This window comes from Triturus cristatus, chromosome 7 (genome assembly GCF_964204655.1).
Source record: "Triturus cristatus chromosome 7, aTriCri1.1, whole genome shotgun sequence".
In the NCBI taxonomy this organism is placed as follows: Eukaryota; Metazoa; Chordata; class Amphibia; order Caudata; family Salamandridae; genus Triturus; species Triturus cristatus.
The window spans coordinates 525100734-525120779 of record NC_140590.1 but is presented as its reverse complement, the minus strand read 5'-3'; the positions used below and the strand labels follow the sequence as shown (position 1 = coordinate 525120779).

Below are 20046 nucleotides of genomic sequence, written 5' to 3'. Positions count from 1 at the left end.
TTTGTATAGTACCCGGCCTGCCATTGTGGGCTGATGAGTCTGTGCCTGCATCCTTTGTGTCCGGGTCAAGTGTCTGCGCACATGCATCCATGTTGCTAGCGGCAAGGTGCCCAGTCGTCCGTCGCTGGCTAGGAGTGCACAACCGTACCCATCAGGGGATCTACCCATGTCCGACTGGGCTGAGCAGGGTGGTGTGTGCACACTAGAACCAAAGGTGCTAGGGCCTGGGTAAGCCATGTGCCCTGCCTGTCCTTACCGCGTGAAAGTTCTCACGCCCTTCCTACTCATGTTGAGAAATTGCAGTGATTCCATATTTTAGAACACTCTTAAGTACACTTCTGTACATAAGAATACTCTGTCAGAAGAAGAATTGCTATGCTGCTGAAAGGACTGGCAGTCTCCTGGACTACTGCTCTTAAAGAACTGCTGACCTGCTGTCTGCTATCCTGTGCCTGGGTGGTAAGAATTAAACCTGCCTCTCTTAAACCCAGAGTGACTCCAAGGGCTAGTTTGTTGACCTCCTTATCTGAAGCCTCAGGGACACAACAGGCTTCCAATACCTTTGCACTTGCACCAGGACTCTTTAACATCTGTGAGTCCACCCTGCCAGGTGGTGCTACCCCATTTCATGACACTTGGAACTGGGCTCAGGGTGCTCTGCCAGCCTCTGTAGTGCCATGGCCTCTGCTATGTGGTGCAACCCCGAGCAGAACCGATGCATCTTTGCTGCTGCATGGATTGGACCTATAGCAAAGACCCTCATTGTCACTGCAGCCCAACGGAACCACCACTACGTGATGCATTCAAGGTGCAGGCCCTCACATCCCTCATTGATGGCAGCCTCTACGACGATATCGGACTCCGCATCAAAGCCTAGCAGCTCTTAGGAACTGACGCTTCGCCCTGAGACCACACCACATCTTCAACACCAGACTTCACATCTCAAGCTCCGTTGATGGTACCCTCAACGACCATGCAGGCCCTTGCATCGCAGCCATGCTGCATCTCAGAACTCATGCATCACTTCAGCTGCATGATGCATATTGGACGTGGATCCTTGCAAGGCTCTGCGAAACCAATATTTAAGGCACTTTGTTCAACAGGCCTAACTGGGTCTCTGTAGCAGGCCCACACACCATAGCCGTCGGCCGAAACTTGTGACTTTGTCCCAGTCCGGTGCAACCAAATAGCCACAGTCAGCGCTTTGTGCTTTTTGGCACTTTTTTCACGGAAATCTTTAAACTTGAATATGCTTGGGTCTACGAATTGGATTTTTGTTATTATTAAGGAAATCTCAATTGTATTTACCTTGGTGTGGGATCATTTGTGTGTGTTTTTTTTCACAGTATTACTGTTTGAAGTGTTGCACAAATACTTTACACATTGTCCCTTAGTTAAGCCTGACTGCTCTGTGCCAAGCTACCAGAGGTTTAGGGTTGACTTGTACCCTCACCCTGACAAGGAATGCAGTTGCTGCTTGATCAGGGCTCAAACCCCCATCAACCAACCCAATGTCTCACAATTGGAAAAGCTTAGAAAATAAAAAATGAGTAACAAAGCACATAGCATGTGAGGAGGTCACGGCAAGGAACCCAACAGGTCCAGAGTAATGGTAAGTAGGCAATGAAAAGTGTCACTAGGGAAATTGGTGTAGACGAGGTTACATGATGAACCTTGGACACGTATGACTGGAATGCACATGCAAGAACAAGGCTCTTTCCTTAGAAAGGGATAAAATATTCCTGCTCGAGGATCACAACCTTCACAAGTCAATCAGAGAGATGTTTTTACAAATGGAAATCTCTATGCCGTGTCATCACCTGCAAGTGTGCTGCTGGGGTTCGTGGCATCTGGAGAAGAAACACGCCTCTGGAGTTGAAGTGGCTCTTCTGCCATTGCTGACCGTCAGATTGTCCCTGCGGCCTCCACAGTGTTGTGTGTCCAGTCCCCAAGCACTCACCCAAGCACTTTAGATTTAAAGCATTGCAGGAAGAGTATTTGAGGTAAGTACAATGGGTGATGAGGTGTGGATGGATGAGAAAAGAGATATACAGTACAATTCAAAGATTCACTTCTACCGTAAACACTGTTAATAGTTTGGGGTCCAGCACTGACCTCCAAACTGGGCTGCCCTGGGATATGCCTGCATTCGGCTTGCCCTTGTGTACGCGCACCCATATTTCTTTCTTTCTTCTGTAGGTGCCATGTCCGTGTCGTGGACACTTTTGGGACAGAGCCGGCCTATAACCATGAGGAATACGCAACACTTCACGGGTTCAGGACCAACTGGGGCTACTGGAACTTGCACCCCCAGCAGTTCATGACTATGTTCCGTAAGTCAAACAACATGTGCCCTGCAGAAGGAACATTCTGTCCTTCATCAGGACTTCAAATCCCTTTTAGACCAAAGTGCATGTGGTGTGTTTGAAAGTGTGAGTAATCTTATTGGTACTTGTTTGCAATGCTTCAGGCAGCTCCCGTAAAGACCTGTGTATCTATGCGTGTGTGTGAGTGTCTGTATGTGCCTAGGAATGCTCAAATTAAAGAGTGTAAACACACATCAGTATTTCACTGCGGCATACATTTAACAGTTTTACAATTACTCAAAAAAAAGTCAATACTAATAATCAGTGGTACTGAATAGTTAATCATTGAACAACTTCCAAAACGGTAAATGCTGCCATGAAGAAAGATTACATTTTATAAATGTTTTCATTGTTATCAACTATTGTACAAAGGTGGCGCTCTGCTGCTCGGCGCACTCACTGTGATAAGATATAAGAATACTAAAGACGTGTGTCTGTAAGTAGCAGCAAAAGGCCAGAAAAGAGACTAACAATAGCATTGTGGAAAAACAAACTGTCCCTGTTTATGAAATGTAGATTAGACAGAACAAATCTCCTGGTCGAACTGCCCCCAGTGTGGATGACGTTTCGACCCTTTTATGATTCTAGGGTCCTCATCAGGATTGAACAATATTCAGAGCATATGCGTGAATATTTTACTGCTGAGTTTCACGCCTGCAAGGTCACATTGAGGCTGAGACACACGGGTCCCTGCATCTGGGTCTGGGGTGCTCTTGGAACAACCAGTGAATGAAGTGAAAGAGAAGATAATAAAGCAAAATACAGGACCGTGTCAGGGCCTCAGTTCTGAGTACAGAACGTGGACTTTAAAGACGCCCCCAGTAATACACAAAACAACATCCTCCACAAACACCCTGCGTCCATGGGCTTTCTTCAAGACTTCAAGAAACAGAGAAACAGCTGAAACAAATGCTAGGAATCCACAGACCTGGAAAAATAATAACAAAACAGATTCACGTAAAAGGCTATTGCAAAAGAACATTTAGTGGGGCCAGAAAATATCGGGAAGAGCTTGTGAAAAAGTATCTGAAATGTAATACAAAGTCTTTCTGGAGGACCGTAGCCCACAGCATTGTTAAGGTGATAACAGTTCTAAAGAACTTACAAAGCGCACACTCACCCGAAGGGGCTAACAGCTAGACGAGGAGCTGAGATGTACTGGCTATAGCTGTATCTCATAGTGCCACAGGTATGGAAGGAAAAAACGCTCCCAGTACATTTAAGGGCCCGAATTTGATGCCATCTTCTATGGTCCAGAAACTACCGTGGACACCTTGGTCCTAATCTTCTAAATGAAACACAGTCAACTCCCAGCCTGGATTCTCCTTGCTGTCATGACCATATTAAAAATCACAGCAACAAGAAATGTCCCAACTGCCTGACATGTGTGTGTGGTAACTGCAAAATAAACCCCACAATCTGGTCAGTAACAGGCCGATCGGTCTGCTCGATACAGAGTAAAGGGTTGTCATAAAAACCCTACTTGGCAACAACCATTGGCTTGAGGGAAACAACATCCGCCTACCCACAAGTGGGCCATAGACCGTGCTCTATTGTGGTAGATAAGACCATCCCTCTAGGGCACGTCCACCAGAGGCATGTCTCAAGGAAAAATGCATTGGTGCAGCTTTTTGGACCCCCCTTCAGTCTATGATCATAGTGGTAGGTCAGTGCTGAGGCAGAATGAATCGCCACCAAGGACCGCAGTAGTACCCAAACCATCAAAATAAGCATTGATGCCCAGGGGCAACAACATGAGAAGACTGGGGCTATGAAGGCATTAAACATGGGCACACATACACAGAGGCGCACACGCACACCCACCCACATTCAAACACCCACTCACGCACACAGGACCGAGCTGGTCCCCACAGTGTGGGTTATACATGCACACACACACACCCAAACACACACATCTTATCCTAGGAATTTTCATGCAGGCAGAGACACTCATATATGCAGGTACACACTACAAACATACAAAGAGGCATACATACACACCTATAAGTACACACCCAGGGTTGCACACACACATCTTATTCTTCGAAATATAGATCAAAAAGACACTGGTACGTCGCGGCACGTGCATATGTCTGCACAATCACGCACAAACACACACACTCACAGGTGTACACGCACCTCTCTACTGGCGATTGCCAAGTTGACAAATACACAACTATCAGCTGAGGATTACCAAGCAGACACATCTCAGTCTAGTCCTGCCTCTCCTCTTGTTTAGTGTACCCTCTCCCTCTTCCTCTTATTTCCCCTCTCAGGCCTGCCCTTGGAATGCTTGTGCCCCCTGGGCCTTCCCTATGCCTGCTGCAACAGGGGCAGTGGCAGCTCCATGCCATCCCTTGAGCTCCCCCTTCCTTCGCAGGCATCGCGGGTTTTGCCTGAATGTCTTTGCCATCCCTTCCCTGCAGGGGCCCTGCTGCTTTATGGCCATGCTGATTTGAATTTGCTTAAATATTTTACTGTCCTGCCTGCGCAGATTTGGTAATTATGTTTTTGAACTGACTCAGACAGTTTGTCCACATCTGGGAATATTCACTGCCGGGCTTTATGATTATTATTTTAATTAATTTCCAATTTCTCGATGTTAATAAACACGTTAACACAATATATAGCAACAGATTAAAAAGAGTATGTAAATGTAACATAATTAGCAAGGCATGCTCGTTCATCTAGGTCAGTACCAATGTGTGCTGCAGTCAGTATTCACTGAGCTTTGTGTGCAAAATTAATTGCTATCAATTAACGTTTGTGCTTATTGCAAGACTGGGGGCCTGGGAGGCAAGTATCAAACACACACACACACACACAGACACACACACACAAACGCAGACACTTTAGTCTTCCTCCCTCCCTCTTTCAACCCACCATTGTCTTTCTCTCTCACACGTGCTCTTTCTAAGAGAAACACGCTCGCTCTCTCACTCACACACACACACCTTACCCTCTCCCCCTCCTACTCTCACAATCACAAAGCACTCTCTCTCCCTCTCATACACACACGCGCATACTTAACTCTGTTCCCCTCTCTTTTTAACCCGTAAACACTCGCTCCCTCTGTCTTTCTCTATCTGTGTCTCTGGCCTGCTGGGTTCTTTAGAGAACTGTACACAAATTAGAGATAAGTACACCACTGTCACTGATACCTAAACACCAGCGAGTGGAGAAGAACCCTTTGCAATCACGCCATGTTTACAGCTCTGTAAACATTTGTTCAGAAAAGTGAACTTTCTCCAGGAGCTGGTTGAGGCTTTTCGCTGGGTTTTTTCCCAGTGCACATCATTTTACCATTTCACAAATCCCCTGGGCTGTTGGAGATGTTCGTTTGTTTGACAGAGCTGTTATCCTTCTGCAGGTACCCGTGCTGTGGGAATGATTTACAACTGTGACATGCTTGGATTTTCCGATAGTAACTGAGTGGTTGTTATGCAGAGGCCTTAGCGGACAAGCAATGTCGGCCTAGTCTGTAGGGAAATTAGGCGTCTGCTATGCTAGGCCCACACAGGTGGCGACAGAGTAGGGTAAGTCACAAGTCAGCTTGTGCCTTGGAAAGGCTGGTAGGGCTCAAGCAAAGTCAGTCAAATGTCAGTTCTGTGTTTCTGAAGGACATGTATTTCTGGGGAGAGTTAGTCAAATCTTCAACCTTGTACCTCTGAAATGTTGGTAGGGTTTGGAAAGAGTTAATCATATGTAAAGCTAGAACTGGGATAGTAAGTTAGCTTTTCTTTCTCATGGAATGTGGGGCAGATAAGAATGCAGAAATGTCCCCTTACAGGTCAAAGAAGACAGGGGCTCGCAGGCAATAGTGATGTATTGAGAAAGCATGAGGTATGGTTCATGCACGGAGAGAATCACTAGGCTTCCTATCAGCCGCTACTACCAGCAGACCCTTCACACTCTGCATTCCACCTGAGAGGTCCAATTTGCAGTTACCACCAGCAGACCCTTCTGTGGACCCCCTCTACCCTTCACACTCTGCATTCCACCTGAGAGGTCCAATCTGCAGTTACCACCAGCAGACCCTTCTGTGGACCCCCACCCTTCACCCTCTGCATTCCGCCTGAGAGGTCCACTCTGCAGTTACCACCAGCAGACCCTTCTGTGGACCCCCACCCTTCACCCTCTGCATTCCGCCTGAGAAGTCCACTCTGCAGTTACCACTAGCAGACCCTTCTGTGGACCCCCCCACCCTTCACCCTCCGCATTCCGCCTGAGAGGTCCTCTCTGCAGTTACTACCAGCAGACCCTTCTGTGGACCCCCCACCCTTCACCTTCTGCATTCCACCTGAGAGCTCCTCTCTGCAGTTACCACCAGAAGACCCTTCTGGGGACCCCCCACCCTTCACCCTCTGCATTCTGCCTGAGAGGTCCTCTCTGCAGTTACCACCAGAAGACCCTTCTGGGGACCCCCCACCCTTCACCTTCTGCATTCCACCTGAGAGGTCCTCTCTGCAGTTACCACCAGAAGACCCTTCTGGGGACCCCCCACCCTTCACCCTCTGCTTTCTGCCTGAGATGTCATCTCTGCAGTTACCACCAGAAGACCCTTCTGGGGACCCCACACCCTTCACCCTCTGCATGCCTTCTGAGAGTCAACTCTGCTGTTACCACCAGACCCTTTTGTGGATGCCCCCTTCACCCTCTGCATTTTACCTTAGAGGTCCTCTCTGCAGTCACCACAGCAGACCCTTCTGTGGACCCCCTCTACCATTCACCCTCTGCATTCCACCTACGAGGTCTTCTCTGCAGTTACCACCAGCTGGCCCTTCTGTGGACCCCCCCACCCTTCACCTTCTGCATTTCACCTGAGAGGTCCATTCTGCAGTTACCACCAGCAGACCCTTCTGTGGAATCCCCACCCTTCACCCTCTGCATTCCACCTGAGAGGTCCTCGCTACAGTTACTGCCAGCAGACCCTTCTGTGGAATCCCCACCATTCACCCTCCGCATTCCACCTGAGAGGTCCACTCTGCAGTTACCACCAGCACACCCTTCTGTGGCCCCTACACCCTCTGCATTCCACCTGAGAGGTCCACTCTGCAGTTACCACCAGCACACCCTTCTGTGGCCCCCCCACCCTTCACCCTCTGTATTCCACCTGAAAGTCCACTCTGCAGTTACCACCAGCAGACCCTTCTGTGGACCCCACACCCTTCACCTTCTGCATTCCACCTGAGAGGTCCACTCTGCAGTTACCACCAGCAGACCCTTCTGTGGACCCCCCACCCTTCACCTTCTGCATTCCACCTGAGAGGTCCACTCTGCAGTTACCACCAGCAGACCTTTCTGTGGATCCTCCACCCTTCACTTTCTTCTTTCCACCTGAGAGGTCCACTCTGTAGTTGCCACAGGCTTCCTTGCCTTTTCTACACCTTGCTTTGAAGTGTGCATATATGGGTGGGCGAAGTTGCAAAGTTCTCCACTCGTGCTGCTGAATCTGAACATTGTACACATTCATGTCAAGCATTAGTCCTTGCTGTGACAGAGCACTGTAAGATGAGGTGGTGCCGGTGGACAGGCAGTGGGTGGATGCAATCCAGGGCTACAGATTTGCTCCAGGGTATGTCTGGGTTTGCTCCCGTAAAGGCCACATTGTTTCCATTTTATATAATGACTAGTGGTATGTTTTCGCCTAATTGTGATATTTTAGATCACGTGTCACTAACCCGAGCATACCTTGCACCTCCCTTTGTCTTACTGGTTATAATTAGCTGTAATCGTTCATGTCCCTGTGTCCCCATAACACAGATCTTGCAAAACAGCAAGACGTTCTGTGTGTTCTTTCTGAACACAATGCCGGCGGCTACCTCTCCAATTATATAAATTGAGTAGACAATCGACCTGCTGTGACAAAGGCCAGAGTACAGAATGACGTTTAAATAAACTATTCTTTGGCTCCAGGAATGAAAACATGCAATTTTCTATAAGCGTCCAGCGACATGGACAAAGTATAAGGTAGATAATATTATGCTTTTGTTCAGATAAAATATCATCTTATTTTTTTTTGTTTTAATATATTTTTATTGATTTTTTTATAAACAGAACAAACAACCTGCCGCCTCTGGCAACAGTAATGTCTAGGCAGTGTACAACAATTAACACATCAGCCGGGTACAAATGGGGTGTTTTCCTGCATTGTCACGGGATTTCTCAGCATTGACCACTCTCTCACTCACATGTTTTAGGTCTACTCTGAGAAGGGGGAGGTCAGTAGTCAGTGAATCAATTTACGGTTTCAGCGAACACCTCATGCCCGGATTGCTGTGATTATGTCTTTCAAAGATGTGTCTGCTTTTGAAAGGGCCTCGTTTGGTCCATCCAGAGGTGGTTTCCCCCATGCCACCAAGGCTGTATCCATAGACATTCAAGGCACCACATACTTATCCATTTTATTTTTTTGCATGCCCCGCCTGACCTTTCCTTTCTCCATAATGTCCAGGGGGAGTGTGTGCGAGCACGCAAAGCTGTCTGACAAGCTGGGCCACCTATAAACAACCAAGGAGCCCTTGAATGGAGATCCTTTAAATCCTAGTAGGATAGAAGGGTAGTCATCACTGTTGCCTTCCAGGGAGGTGTGGGTCGGTTAGGAAGGGGTGGTTGGACCTGCCCGTGCAAGTTCCTCCTCCCTGCAGCCTTCCAGCTTTCCCTCCTCCTTCTCTCTTCTTGTGCGCCCCTCTCCTTTGGGGTGCAACTACGACCTCCACGCGTCCCGCCCCCAAGCTCATCAACATGCTGTGCTGCCTACACTTACTCCAACGTGACATTGCTTTATGTCAGCAGGAGGTCAGGCTAGGTATAAATGCATATCTGAGATTTTGGCAACGTGCCTCACGCTGTCATGTGGGCAGACTTCACCCCGCCCTATCTCCAGGCCCCAAGGGGGCAGTCCATCACCCTGAGTTTCGGGGTTACCGCTTACACTTCACCCTGGCCTCTAAAGTAGGGTGCTACACAGATCTTATTGTCTAGCCCATGAGGGACTCGCTGATCACAATTTAGCCCAGGATTTTGGCGCAACACCTGGACATCCCACTGTAGGCCCCCCCCCGCGCCCCCAGCAGCCCTGGAATAGATATTTTCACGTGGCTCCACAAATTTCATTTTCATGCCACTCCCTGGGCTTTCACTAATTGTGCGGCCCCTGAAGTCTCTCCTGGGCTTATCAATTCCGGTACAATATTGCCTGGCTTCTCCAATAGATGGAGTCCTCCTCACTCCTCTGGGCGGCCCGCCTTGTCGGCAGTTTCTTTATCCCCCGGCTGCTCACATGGGAGTGGGCCTTCTCTATCTTGGCCACTCCCACTAATATAGTAATGCCTCATCTCCTGCAATGTCAGTTCAGGGCTCATGAACACACCCAGGCTAAATGTACCACTATCACATACAGCTTAATTAATATAGTAATGCCTCATCTCCTGCAATGTCAGTTCTATGCTCACACACACATATGCCTTTGTTAAGCATCACATACAGCTCTGTTGATATAGAAACGCCGTATCTTCTTCCACTTCCGTTCTGTGCCCACGCACACACGCCCCTGTTGGATGTACTGCCATCACATACAACTCTATTAATACAGAAATGCATCATGTTCTGCTATTCCAGTACTGTGAGCATCATGCACCACTATAAATACCCCTCAACACTGACCTGCTTTCCCTTCTGCTATTTCAGGACTCCCCTTACCCTGCCCCCTTACCTGTGGCATGCTAAGCTGCATTAGAACCCGTATCTCTGTATGTTACGGTATCTTAGCAAAAATATAGACTGACAGAAATATTGTGTTGTAAATATCATTAACAAAATATTGCCCCATTGCAGTTAATAATAGAAAGCCTACACTCAATGGGATAATATTTTTGTAAATGATTTTTAGGACATGACGGGTTTACTGAGGTAAATTCGACTGTACACGTAGGTTTACCACTGAATTTGCCTTGTTTACAACAACCAAAAGGTAAATGGATTTCTGCCAGGCAGAAGAGCATTTTGGGGTAAAGAGATGTCCACCACGAGTTCTGCTCACCTGTAAATCCCACACAAAAGTTAGAAATATGGGGGTTCTGAGGCCACTTGGAATTTTGAGGACAAAGATAACAAAGATAACAGCTATGTTTGTGGGCATTCGCACATTCCCCAAATGCCGCTTTCTAGCCAGGAAAGGGTTATATTGCTGGTGTAAATCTCTCTCCAGGGTGGGGTGAGGAATGAATCATCCCAGATTCAGTGAGGGTATAGGAAAGAGTTTTTTCACTGGGCAAAATATTTCCAAGTAGAGAAAAAAACATATGCATTTTTACAGGGGTTCCTATTTTCCAAGTGCAGAGTTCTCTGCTATAGGGAATTCTGCACAGTGGGCATGGGATCCCTGATGGAGTATCACATGATCTTCCCAGGGATCTGCTTGGAAATTTGTGCATGGTGTAGCTTTCTGTGCAGACTCCTGGGAATTCTTATGAATTCCAGAAGGTAGTAATTCTACACTTGGACGTAGGTGTAACTCCACAACTGTAGATTGACTTCTCTCTTTGTGAATCGGCCCAATATGCAGTGGAGGCCGGCACAGATTAGGGTGGCAGGGTGGGGAGGAAAGGAAGTAAATAAAAAATGAATTACATCTTAGCTCCTGTCAGCGTCGCCGCATCCTCCTTGTCGCGTTTCTCCAATCCTTCCTCAATTCGGAACAGGAATGACCCAGGAAGCACCCAGGCTACCCTGAGCCAATGATTGGTCTGACCGCTGTTGTTAAACGCTCAGATGGGGACTAGGGGCCTGGGCATGTTCTCCACCCACGGCTGGCCAAACATTAATGCGCACGTAGTGAGTGAAAACCACTCCTCCCTTCTCCTGCTCTCTCAGCAGAGCAGCCCCGGCCCGCCTCCCAAGGCTGCAGCGCCCGAAACATGAAAAAATAAAATGATAATAACATTGAGTTATTATCATTTTCTTTTTTACACTGCTGGAAAGCACTGGACAACACTCCTCCGCCCTAGAAGAAGAGTGTGATAAACTCCCCATATGAATCAGTGTTAGCAGCTTTTAGCCATTTTTGATCCGTGCAAATGATTAGATGGTCATCGGACAAAGCTTAAATAACACAACTCATTCTTCTGTGCTGTCCTTTGGGCCCAAAGGTAATGCATGAGTTAAAAGAAGAGCATAAGAATTTTCACTTACACTTGCCTGTGTTTGCTTTTGTTTTTTTTAGCTCACACACCAGACAATTCCTTCATGGGTTTCGTGTCCGAGGAGCTTAATGACACCGAAAAGCAATTTGTCAAGATGAATAAGGTGGACAACATGGCGGTCGTCTATGGCAAGGAAGCCAACATGTGGAAGGTAGAGTAGTAGATTCTTTAATCCCAAGTTTACAGCTACCTTGCTCATCATATCTGTTCACAGCAGATAATTGAAGGTAGACAGCAACCTACAGGGATAGTCCACACCTTTGAAAATCTGATAGACCTGGGCAGAACCAGTCAGTGTTAGGCTTGTGTCTCCGAAAGTGAAATCATATGTGAAATAAGTGTCAGACATGTGACTGACTTAGCACTTTTGTCCTGTCTAGTGACATTTGCATGACTTGTGCTTGACTTCCCTGGCTCTGTTAACTTTTCTGAGATTCTGGCATATCTTGCAATTGCCCAATTTCTAGACAAGCCCGCAAACTACTGCAAAAGAAGGGACTAATGGGAAGTTAAGGGAAGAAAGGCTTTGGGTGTGCACTGAAGCTGTGATGGCACCAACTGTCCAGTGGTGTGTAGTTTATTTGTGCAAAGTTTGAAGTTGATTTGACCCTCTCTCTTTCTTCCTTTCTCCTGTGCTTCTCATGTGGACTCTCCAGCTAGAGGTATGGTGATCCTAAACAATTGAGCAGGTCCCGAAGTATAAAATATAAAGTGTGTGTGTGTGTATATATATATATATATATATATATATATATATATACATATATATACATATATATAAAGGGTTGGAGTGGGAGTAAGAGGATGATAAGGTCTGGAATAGCAGGGGCCTCTTTAAAGTACAAAGGTTACAGGTGAAAACTCCAGGCTTTTCTTTCGGAAAGCTCTATGCCAGCGGTTGTTAAATTGGGATCCACTTGCCTCTAGAAGTCTGCTACACCTACTTAGGGTGTCATCAGCTGTTTCGAAAATTAAATATTATTAGCAGATTAATAAAGTATAATATATATAAATCGCAAAATCTAAAATTACAAATTGTAGAATGCTCTGTAAATGTGAAGGAATTTGAAACTGGAGGCTAATACATGTGTTGCCATTCTTAACTTAATTTGTGGATGCAGTGCAAGGACAGAAAACAGAATCTAGTGTGGATGTGGCTAGTGGCCTCCGGGTAAGCATATGTATGCACAGACAAACAGATAGCATGTATTAAGATCAAAAAAGACAAAGTGACATGCTACAGTCCAGCATATAGCTTTACCTTTCACAAATAAAGTTTATCTGTGAAAAGTCCCAACCTTCTGATTAGAATTAACATTTAGATTATGTTTATATTTCTTTGTGAACTAAAGAGAATGTTTTATAATTTGTCTATTTGATGTATACTTTTTTTCTGTATTTTTCTGTATTGTTCTGAGGTTCAAATCATAGAAACTGCTTAGAGTAGGGTCTATGGTTCCAGTAATGATTCAGTGGGCAGGGGCTGGGGGGCGTTGGGAGGGAGGGCTTGAAAAAGTCAAAAAGTCAAGAACCACTGTTCTAAGCATATCCTCCAGACTACCTCAAAGAAAGAAAGTAAGAACAATTAAGTGGGGGATGGGTGTTTCCTCTGTGAGCAGCACTTGTTTTCTCTGTGAAAGTGTTGTTTAATGTTTGCGAACATATCCGAGTAACCCTAAAAGCAGGTGCATCTTTAATAACTGTGTGCCTCATTATCAGAACTCATACCAGCTATTGCTAGTGAAGTAATGGCTACAAAGGAGATGACCGCTCACAAGGCTTGTGAACATTAAATACACAAAAGGTCATAGTGGTCTGATTTGAAGCCTAAATGTATAACCCTAATGTGCACCAAGGTACCCCAAAAATGTGTCCGCTCCACCAGCCAGGGCTTGGTGTCTAGGTACGATGGGGATGCTCACCAGCATCCGGACTGGGAGTAGTGTGTTCCTGATTGGACTTTCTAATCTAAAACACTGGAGACTTCAGGAGAGGAAGGTGAAAAATGGAGTGGTTCCCAGCTGTACAAGATTATAGGGCTTTCGAACTTAAAGCTCCCCATGTCTCTGCATGATCATTACATGTCTTTACCAAAGGCTCACTTCTCACTTAGAATACACATTCATCCTCCTTCCTCGTTGTTTACCATTCGGCACTCCATATCTTGGCCTCCTCCTGTCTCCACCTTGATACCCCTAGGTCTTCCTTTTCCATTGTGTGCTCAGGGACGTTGGACTGGATGTTCCTGTGTCTGTAAAACAGCAGCATACACCACTGACGAGCCACCCCATACACCACTGACGAGCCACCCCATACACTACTGACGAGCCACCCCAAAGCTACTACTCAGATAGCTGGCATTCTGAGACAAACAGGGAACGGGTGGGCAGCTGGATATTAGCAAGGCTGGATGAATGGAGGAAAAATTAAGTTATTGCATGCTTTCCTAAAAAAATATTATTCAGTACTAGAGACAATGGTGTGCTAAAAGGCGCGAGTTACAGAAGAAGCAAAAGCTGAGGTCACGATTACTTTGAACAGATGAATAGTGAAATTGGTTCGCTCATGGAGAATGCAAAGTAGTCCACATGGATGCCAAGCCACACCATCGAGTGGCAATTGAACTCCCTGTTGACTCATGAATGACTCCCTCATCCTCATCCATTGTTTTTGTATGGTAGCCCCTGTGGCTCTTCCATCCACATCCTAGATCTCATATGTCCACCTGTCTCCCTCTGCACTTACCACTGACATAACGAAAGTTGAGGGGCCCCCCTTTCAAGGTACATGAAGGGGCCCCCACTCCATATTTATTATGGAGCTCTCAGGCCTGAGTATGGTGCTGAGGGGGCTCCCTGCAGCTCTGGGCCCCCCCCGCACCGCGGGGGCTGCGGGGGCCTGTGTTACGCCCCTGGCAGGTATATTTCATAGGTGTATAGCCCTTCCTCTGTTTGTGTCCGCTCAATGCATTGTGGGTTGTGTAGTTAAATATTTTGCAATCTGCTCATTCACAGTTACATCCAGTCCTTGGCTTCATTATCCATATACTCACATCTCAGTAATCTTGTGGTAGCACATTTCCTCACACTTAATTTACTACTAGTGTAGATGCCTCACTTTTGTTTATTGTTTCAGTGAAGTTTCTGTTTTCGTCTTTGTGGACCTCTTCTGAGGAGATTAGTTGTTCAGTTTTGAAAACCTTAGTTTATTCACAGCCTACTGCCTCAGTACCTTTGCAGTGATGGCATTTTGATAGGAAACGTCTGTCCTGATGGGACGCAACTTCAACCGAAGATGTCCAGTTTCAAATCCAAAAACACAAAGCGTGGGTGCACTCCACCAGACAAGCCTTTCAAGGACAAAATACCGAACAGGATTTGTGTCAAAGACAATGCTTTGTCACATGAACAGCTACACTCACTCTAGCCCTGGAATTTGAGTACATTATGCATGAGCCCATGTAATGCACACATTTGTGAAGTGGCAGATGAACTGCAAAATGGGAGCCCAGAAAGAAGGGGCTGGCAATCAAGCCATGAATTACACCTGAATATTATTACGGCTGGTTTGATGATGTATATCCGACATTATGTGTCATATTATTTTAATATTACTTGAAAGCACTATATGTAGTTAGTTTTTACATTATACAAATGTGCAGTTTGAGCACGATAACATACACCGATAGATTCGCCATCACATATTTTCGGTCACATGCCAAATCTGGGATTAGAGCCTAGGTTTGCAGGGTCCAGAATAAAAACAAGGAACACGGGTTCTTTGTATTTGCATGATTTAGGCAGAAGCCTATGGCGAGCTTCTAGTCTACTTTGTCCACTATTCCACCACTGAAAAAAAGTGCCTTTCAAAATGTGGCAAAATGTGTTTTTAAGAGGAAGAAATGAGAAAAATTGGCACATTATATAACTGAAACTGATTTGCTAAAGAAGGGCACGTGGGAAGTGTGGACAGATACACATAGCAGGGTCAGAGTCGGACTGGCCTACAGGACAGTGTGGTAGTGCCAGAAGGGCTGGCTTGAAAGGTCAGAGTGCAGGCTGGCCTTTGAACTGTTGGTGGGCCTGTTTTATGGCTGAGAGACAGCACAAGTGCGTGCAGCCCCTCATACCTTGCAAAACACTGATACAGAGTGCTTACCAGTTCAGAGCTGGCCCAATTTGCCAACGTGGGCTACTTTTTAGCTGTTTGATACTCTAATGAGGGCCGTTTTTATTTGGGTGCCCAGGCATATTTTCTGACCAAGTCTGACCCCGAGTAGAGCTACCAAATGACTCTGTCACCCGCGATGCTATGGTCCAGCACTGGGCTTTTCTTTTACAAATAATTGTTTTCAGATCTGTTAGTTCAGCTGATGTGACCCTGAACAGGAGCACTTTGCCCTTGGAAACAAGCAGTAGTAAAATGGCCTTAATGTAGTTTACTTTAAGCACATTCATTTTTACAGCACGAAAATACAAGGTGTGGTGGTGTTAATGTATGTCCTACTCTCCCACCCCACCTGCCATCTCCCGCTCAGAAAACAGAAAAGTGGCCCTCCAGACGACCTTTGACTTTTCTTGCCTTCTCTCCTTTACCATCACAGAAAATAATTTGCCAGTCGGCAGCGTCCAGGTAAGCATCCTGCCAAGTAGGCGTTGAAACAATACACAATTGAAAGCACATTCGTTCCCTACAGAAAGGGTGCCAAGCACTCTTCTACAAATGTAGACAATGTGTGGGCATCAGCTGGTTACAGAGGCGCTAGGTCGCCATGGATGGTTAGTCCTCCCTTTGTTTCCCATGTCATGATGTGTGGGAAGGGCTCTAACGTTTGTTCGAATACACGTCTGGCCTCCTGAATATTACACCTGACTGGTAGGTCCAGTACCCAGGTGTTCGACTTGAGATACTATTTGTTAAAGTAAACGTTTTGGCCTTTTATAGTCTGAAACTTTTTAGCGTATATATTTGTTGTATTTTATTATGGTCGTGCAGTCAAATGCAACTGTACACAATAGCTGTAGTCATTCAACTTACTGGTTCTCATTTTATCAGCCTTAGAAGGATGAATAGCTGATAGATATTTCACAGTAAAACTAAAAACACGTTTTTTGGGTTCAGGATTTTTAGGGGAAAGGGATTGTTTGAGGCCTCTCTAATTTTCATGCAATGTAATGTCACAGGAAATGACACCACAGGAAATGCCATTAAATCAATGACAGAAATTGTTGTTCTCCATGGCACAAGTACGAATTTAGGAATTTAGTCCAATAACTTTGGTCTCTTACGCCAGTGTCGGGCTGCCTCATGACCCCCTAAATCACAAGCAAAAGTAATCTACTAAGAGGAAGAACTCAAAGACCAAATCCAGTTTTCACAATGGTCAATCACATGTTACATAAACCATGTTTTCAACTGTCCATACAGCTGAGGTGTAGTCATCCATCAATATGTAATGTCCAATAAGGAGACTTATATGCCATTAATTAAAAATACATGATCAGTCTTTATTCTTCATTTCTTCATAAAAATAGACGATGACAGCCCAGCAACGTGTTTCTTGCCCCACATGGGACTTCATCAGTGCTGTAAAACACACATAACGATAAATTACCCTTAAGAACATTTACGCCCTCTAATATTTACACTTCTCGTAGTCAATTCAATTCAATTTAAAAGCTTTTATTCGATTTGTACATACAAATCATACAAGCAGAAGATACATAGTTAAAATGTTTAAAATCACCATATGAACACTTATAAGAAAAGATGGTAAGACGTTGTGCAAAAAACTAAAGTGCAACAATTAATAAGTAATCTTGCCATTTTGAGTCAACGTACTATTATAAAATGCAAGACATTCATAAATGAACAGACAGGAGAGCAGTAGGGATTACTCAATGGGCCTTTCCTGGCAGCTGTACATCAAAATTTATAAATAATCATAATATACTGTGGCCATCAACAAATAAGAATAATACCTTAATTACAAAAATTGGTATAAAACTTGAAGACGTATATATACAGACAGGAATGTAAACAGTAATAGCAGCATAATACAATACCTGGCAGCTGTATAACATAGGTACAGACAGGTAAGTATAAAAATATTATAGTACAATACTTTTCCTGACAGCTGTACACTTCAGAATAAAGGTAGCCAGAAAAAAACAGATCTCCTCGTTCTCTAATGAGGATAAAAGTATCAGTGCTGTTTCTGTAGTACGGATATTATATTTAATAAAAATTGGCTTAAGGTATTTTAACCTGAAAAAATGAAAAAATTTACAGAAAAGTAAAAAGTGGCAACTATTCTGCCGAGAAATACTGTCACACGGACAGGGTATATCTGAACTGGTTCTTGTGTTTGGAAATGCAACCAAATGGTGAACAATACCCAATCTGACACGTGTTAAAACATACTGATGAGAGGGACGGGTCACATACACAAGATAGGATTGGAACCCCGAAGTTAGATTTAAATCTTTATAAAATTTCACGGTAATAAGATTGCCAGAAATTTTATCTCGCTCTGCCTTTCGGAAGTTTAGAAACGTTGTCTTAATTTCTTTTTTTGAGATAGAAACAACCTCTTCAGGCTCACGGAACACATCAATATTAAAAAGAAGGAGATACCAACGGTGGATGTATCTCAACCACTGTATGCGTGAAGAGTGGTCCAAGCCTATACAATCAAGAATAATATCCTGAGTAAATCGAGTCTCTGGTTTAGCCCAAATAGAACGCCACAATAAAAGTGGCCGGACTGCTGCTAAGTCAGAAATAAACTCGATCCCGACTTCTTCATGGATCAGCAGAATGGAGGCAGAAGGGGGAACACATAACAACCTCCTTAAAAACTTATTTTCCTCCTTCTGCAGGGAAATACCCACACTATGGCCCCATACACCTGCCCCATACAGTGCAGAGGAGACGCAACAAACATTGTATATGTTCATCATGTCTAAAATGCTTCGTGAGCCAAGTTTAGAGGCAAAACGAAAAATACTGCAAGTAGACCGCAGCATTTTTAGTCTGATAGAATCAAATTCCGAGGTCCAAGACCCGCTATTGTTAAATGTAATTCCTAGATAACAAAAGGACTTAACAGGAGTCAACTTTTCCTTATCCAGGAAAAAGGTATGCTTTGCCTGCTTAGCTGCCCGACCGCATGACATAACATACGTCTTAGTTTTGTTCACGCGGAGCCGCCTAGCTTGAATAAACTGCATAAAATTATCGATTAGGCGCTGAAGGCCCATCTGTGTTCGGGATAAAAGAACAGCGTCGTCCGCGTAAAGTAACAGCGGAACAGGTTTACCACCAATCAGGGGGGCATCTGCTGGGATGTCAACCAAGGAACGGTCGACGTCATTAATAAAGAGGGAAAATAACAACGGGGCCAAAACGCATCCCTGGCGTATGCCCCGAGACACTTTGAAAAACGGGGTACATTCGCCAAGGGTGCCATAGCGGACCTTACAGGAGAGTTTTTCGTAAAGTCTAGCTAAAAAATGAACTATTTCCCTCGGAGCCCCTGCATCTAGCAAAACCTCCCAAAGAATGGTGTGGTTAACCAAATCAAAAGCGCTGCTCAAATCAGCAAAATATAAAAAGAGGTTGCCATTTTTAGCCACAGTATATTTGTTAATTAAAAGGTCCAAATTTACACATTGATCCAATGTGCCCAGGCCTTTCCGAAAGCCATATTGGACTCTAGTTAAGATGTTAAAATCAGCTGCCCAATCTTCCAGCCTCCTGAGCAAAATCCTACTCATCACCTTTACAGAGGCGTCCAATAATGAAATTGGACGGTAGTTAGAGGCCTCTGATTTATCACCTTTCTTATGTAGAGGAATAATGACCGATTGACCCCAAGTAGACGGGAAATTAGTTTCTGCCGCGCAATTAAATATCCTCGCCAGGATGGGAGCCCATAAAGCTGGTTCATCTTTGTATAAATCCAGCGGGACCCCATCGGGGCCAGGGGCCTTACCTCCTTTACTTAAAGAAATTGCTTCATGGCTTTCTTCTAATGTTATTCCCAACGGGAGGGGTAGCCATGGGGTAGACTCAGGTGACAGTGACTCAAGAGATAACCCTTCTGGATTGAAAATTTTGGAAAAATGACTGACCCAATCGCTACATGCCACATAAGATGTTAATTCTGGAACATCTTCTTTATTGAGAAACGGGCTGTTAATTGTTTCCCAATACAGTTTGCAGTTTTTGGTCTCGGCTGCTTCCTTCAACTTATCCCACGCCTCAATCTGTAATACCCTTTTCCTAGTATTGATTGCTATTTTATATCTAGCCCTAAAAAATTGTATATCCGTCTTATCGCGTGGTTTGGTGCCTAAAGCATTCTTTAAATCACGGAGGGCGACTATACAGGTCTTATCGAACCACCCCTGCTTCGGACCACTATTGGATAACGGGGCCTTAGTAAAAATACCATCAATAATACTATTCATGGA

General features: G+C 45.1%; 1 protein-coding gene and 1 long non-coding RNA gene across 2 annotated transcripts in view; one reads left to right on the top strand and one right to left on the bottom strand.

Moving 5' to 3' along the window:
• Positions 1-20046, top strand: part of MGAT5B (alpha-1,6-mannosylglycoprotein 6-beta-N-acetylglucosaminyltransferase B) — an 819262-nt gene that overhangs the window by 560271 nt on the left and 238945 nt on the right. Inside the window, exons 10-11 of the mRNA XM_085616896.1 lie at positions 2200-2333; positions 11590-11720. Of these exons, the coding sequence (XP_085473022.1) occupies positions 2200-2333; positions 11590-11720 (265 nt within the window). The remainder of the gene's footprint in view (positions 1-2199; positions 2334-11589; positions 11721-20046) is intronic.
• Positions 17071-20046, bottom strand: part of LOC146810013 (uncharacterized) — a 175680-nt gene continuing 172704 nt past the window's right edge. Inside the window, exon 5 of the long non-coding RNA XR_014966533.1 lies at positions 17071-17155. This is a non-coding gene — a long non-coding RNA (uncharacterized LOC146810013). The remainder of the gene's footprint in view (positions 17156-20046) is intronic.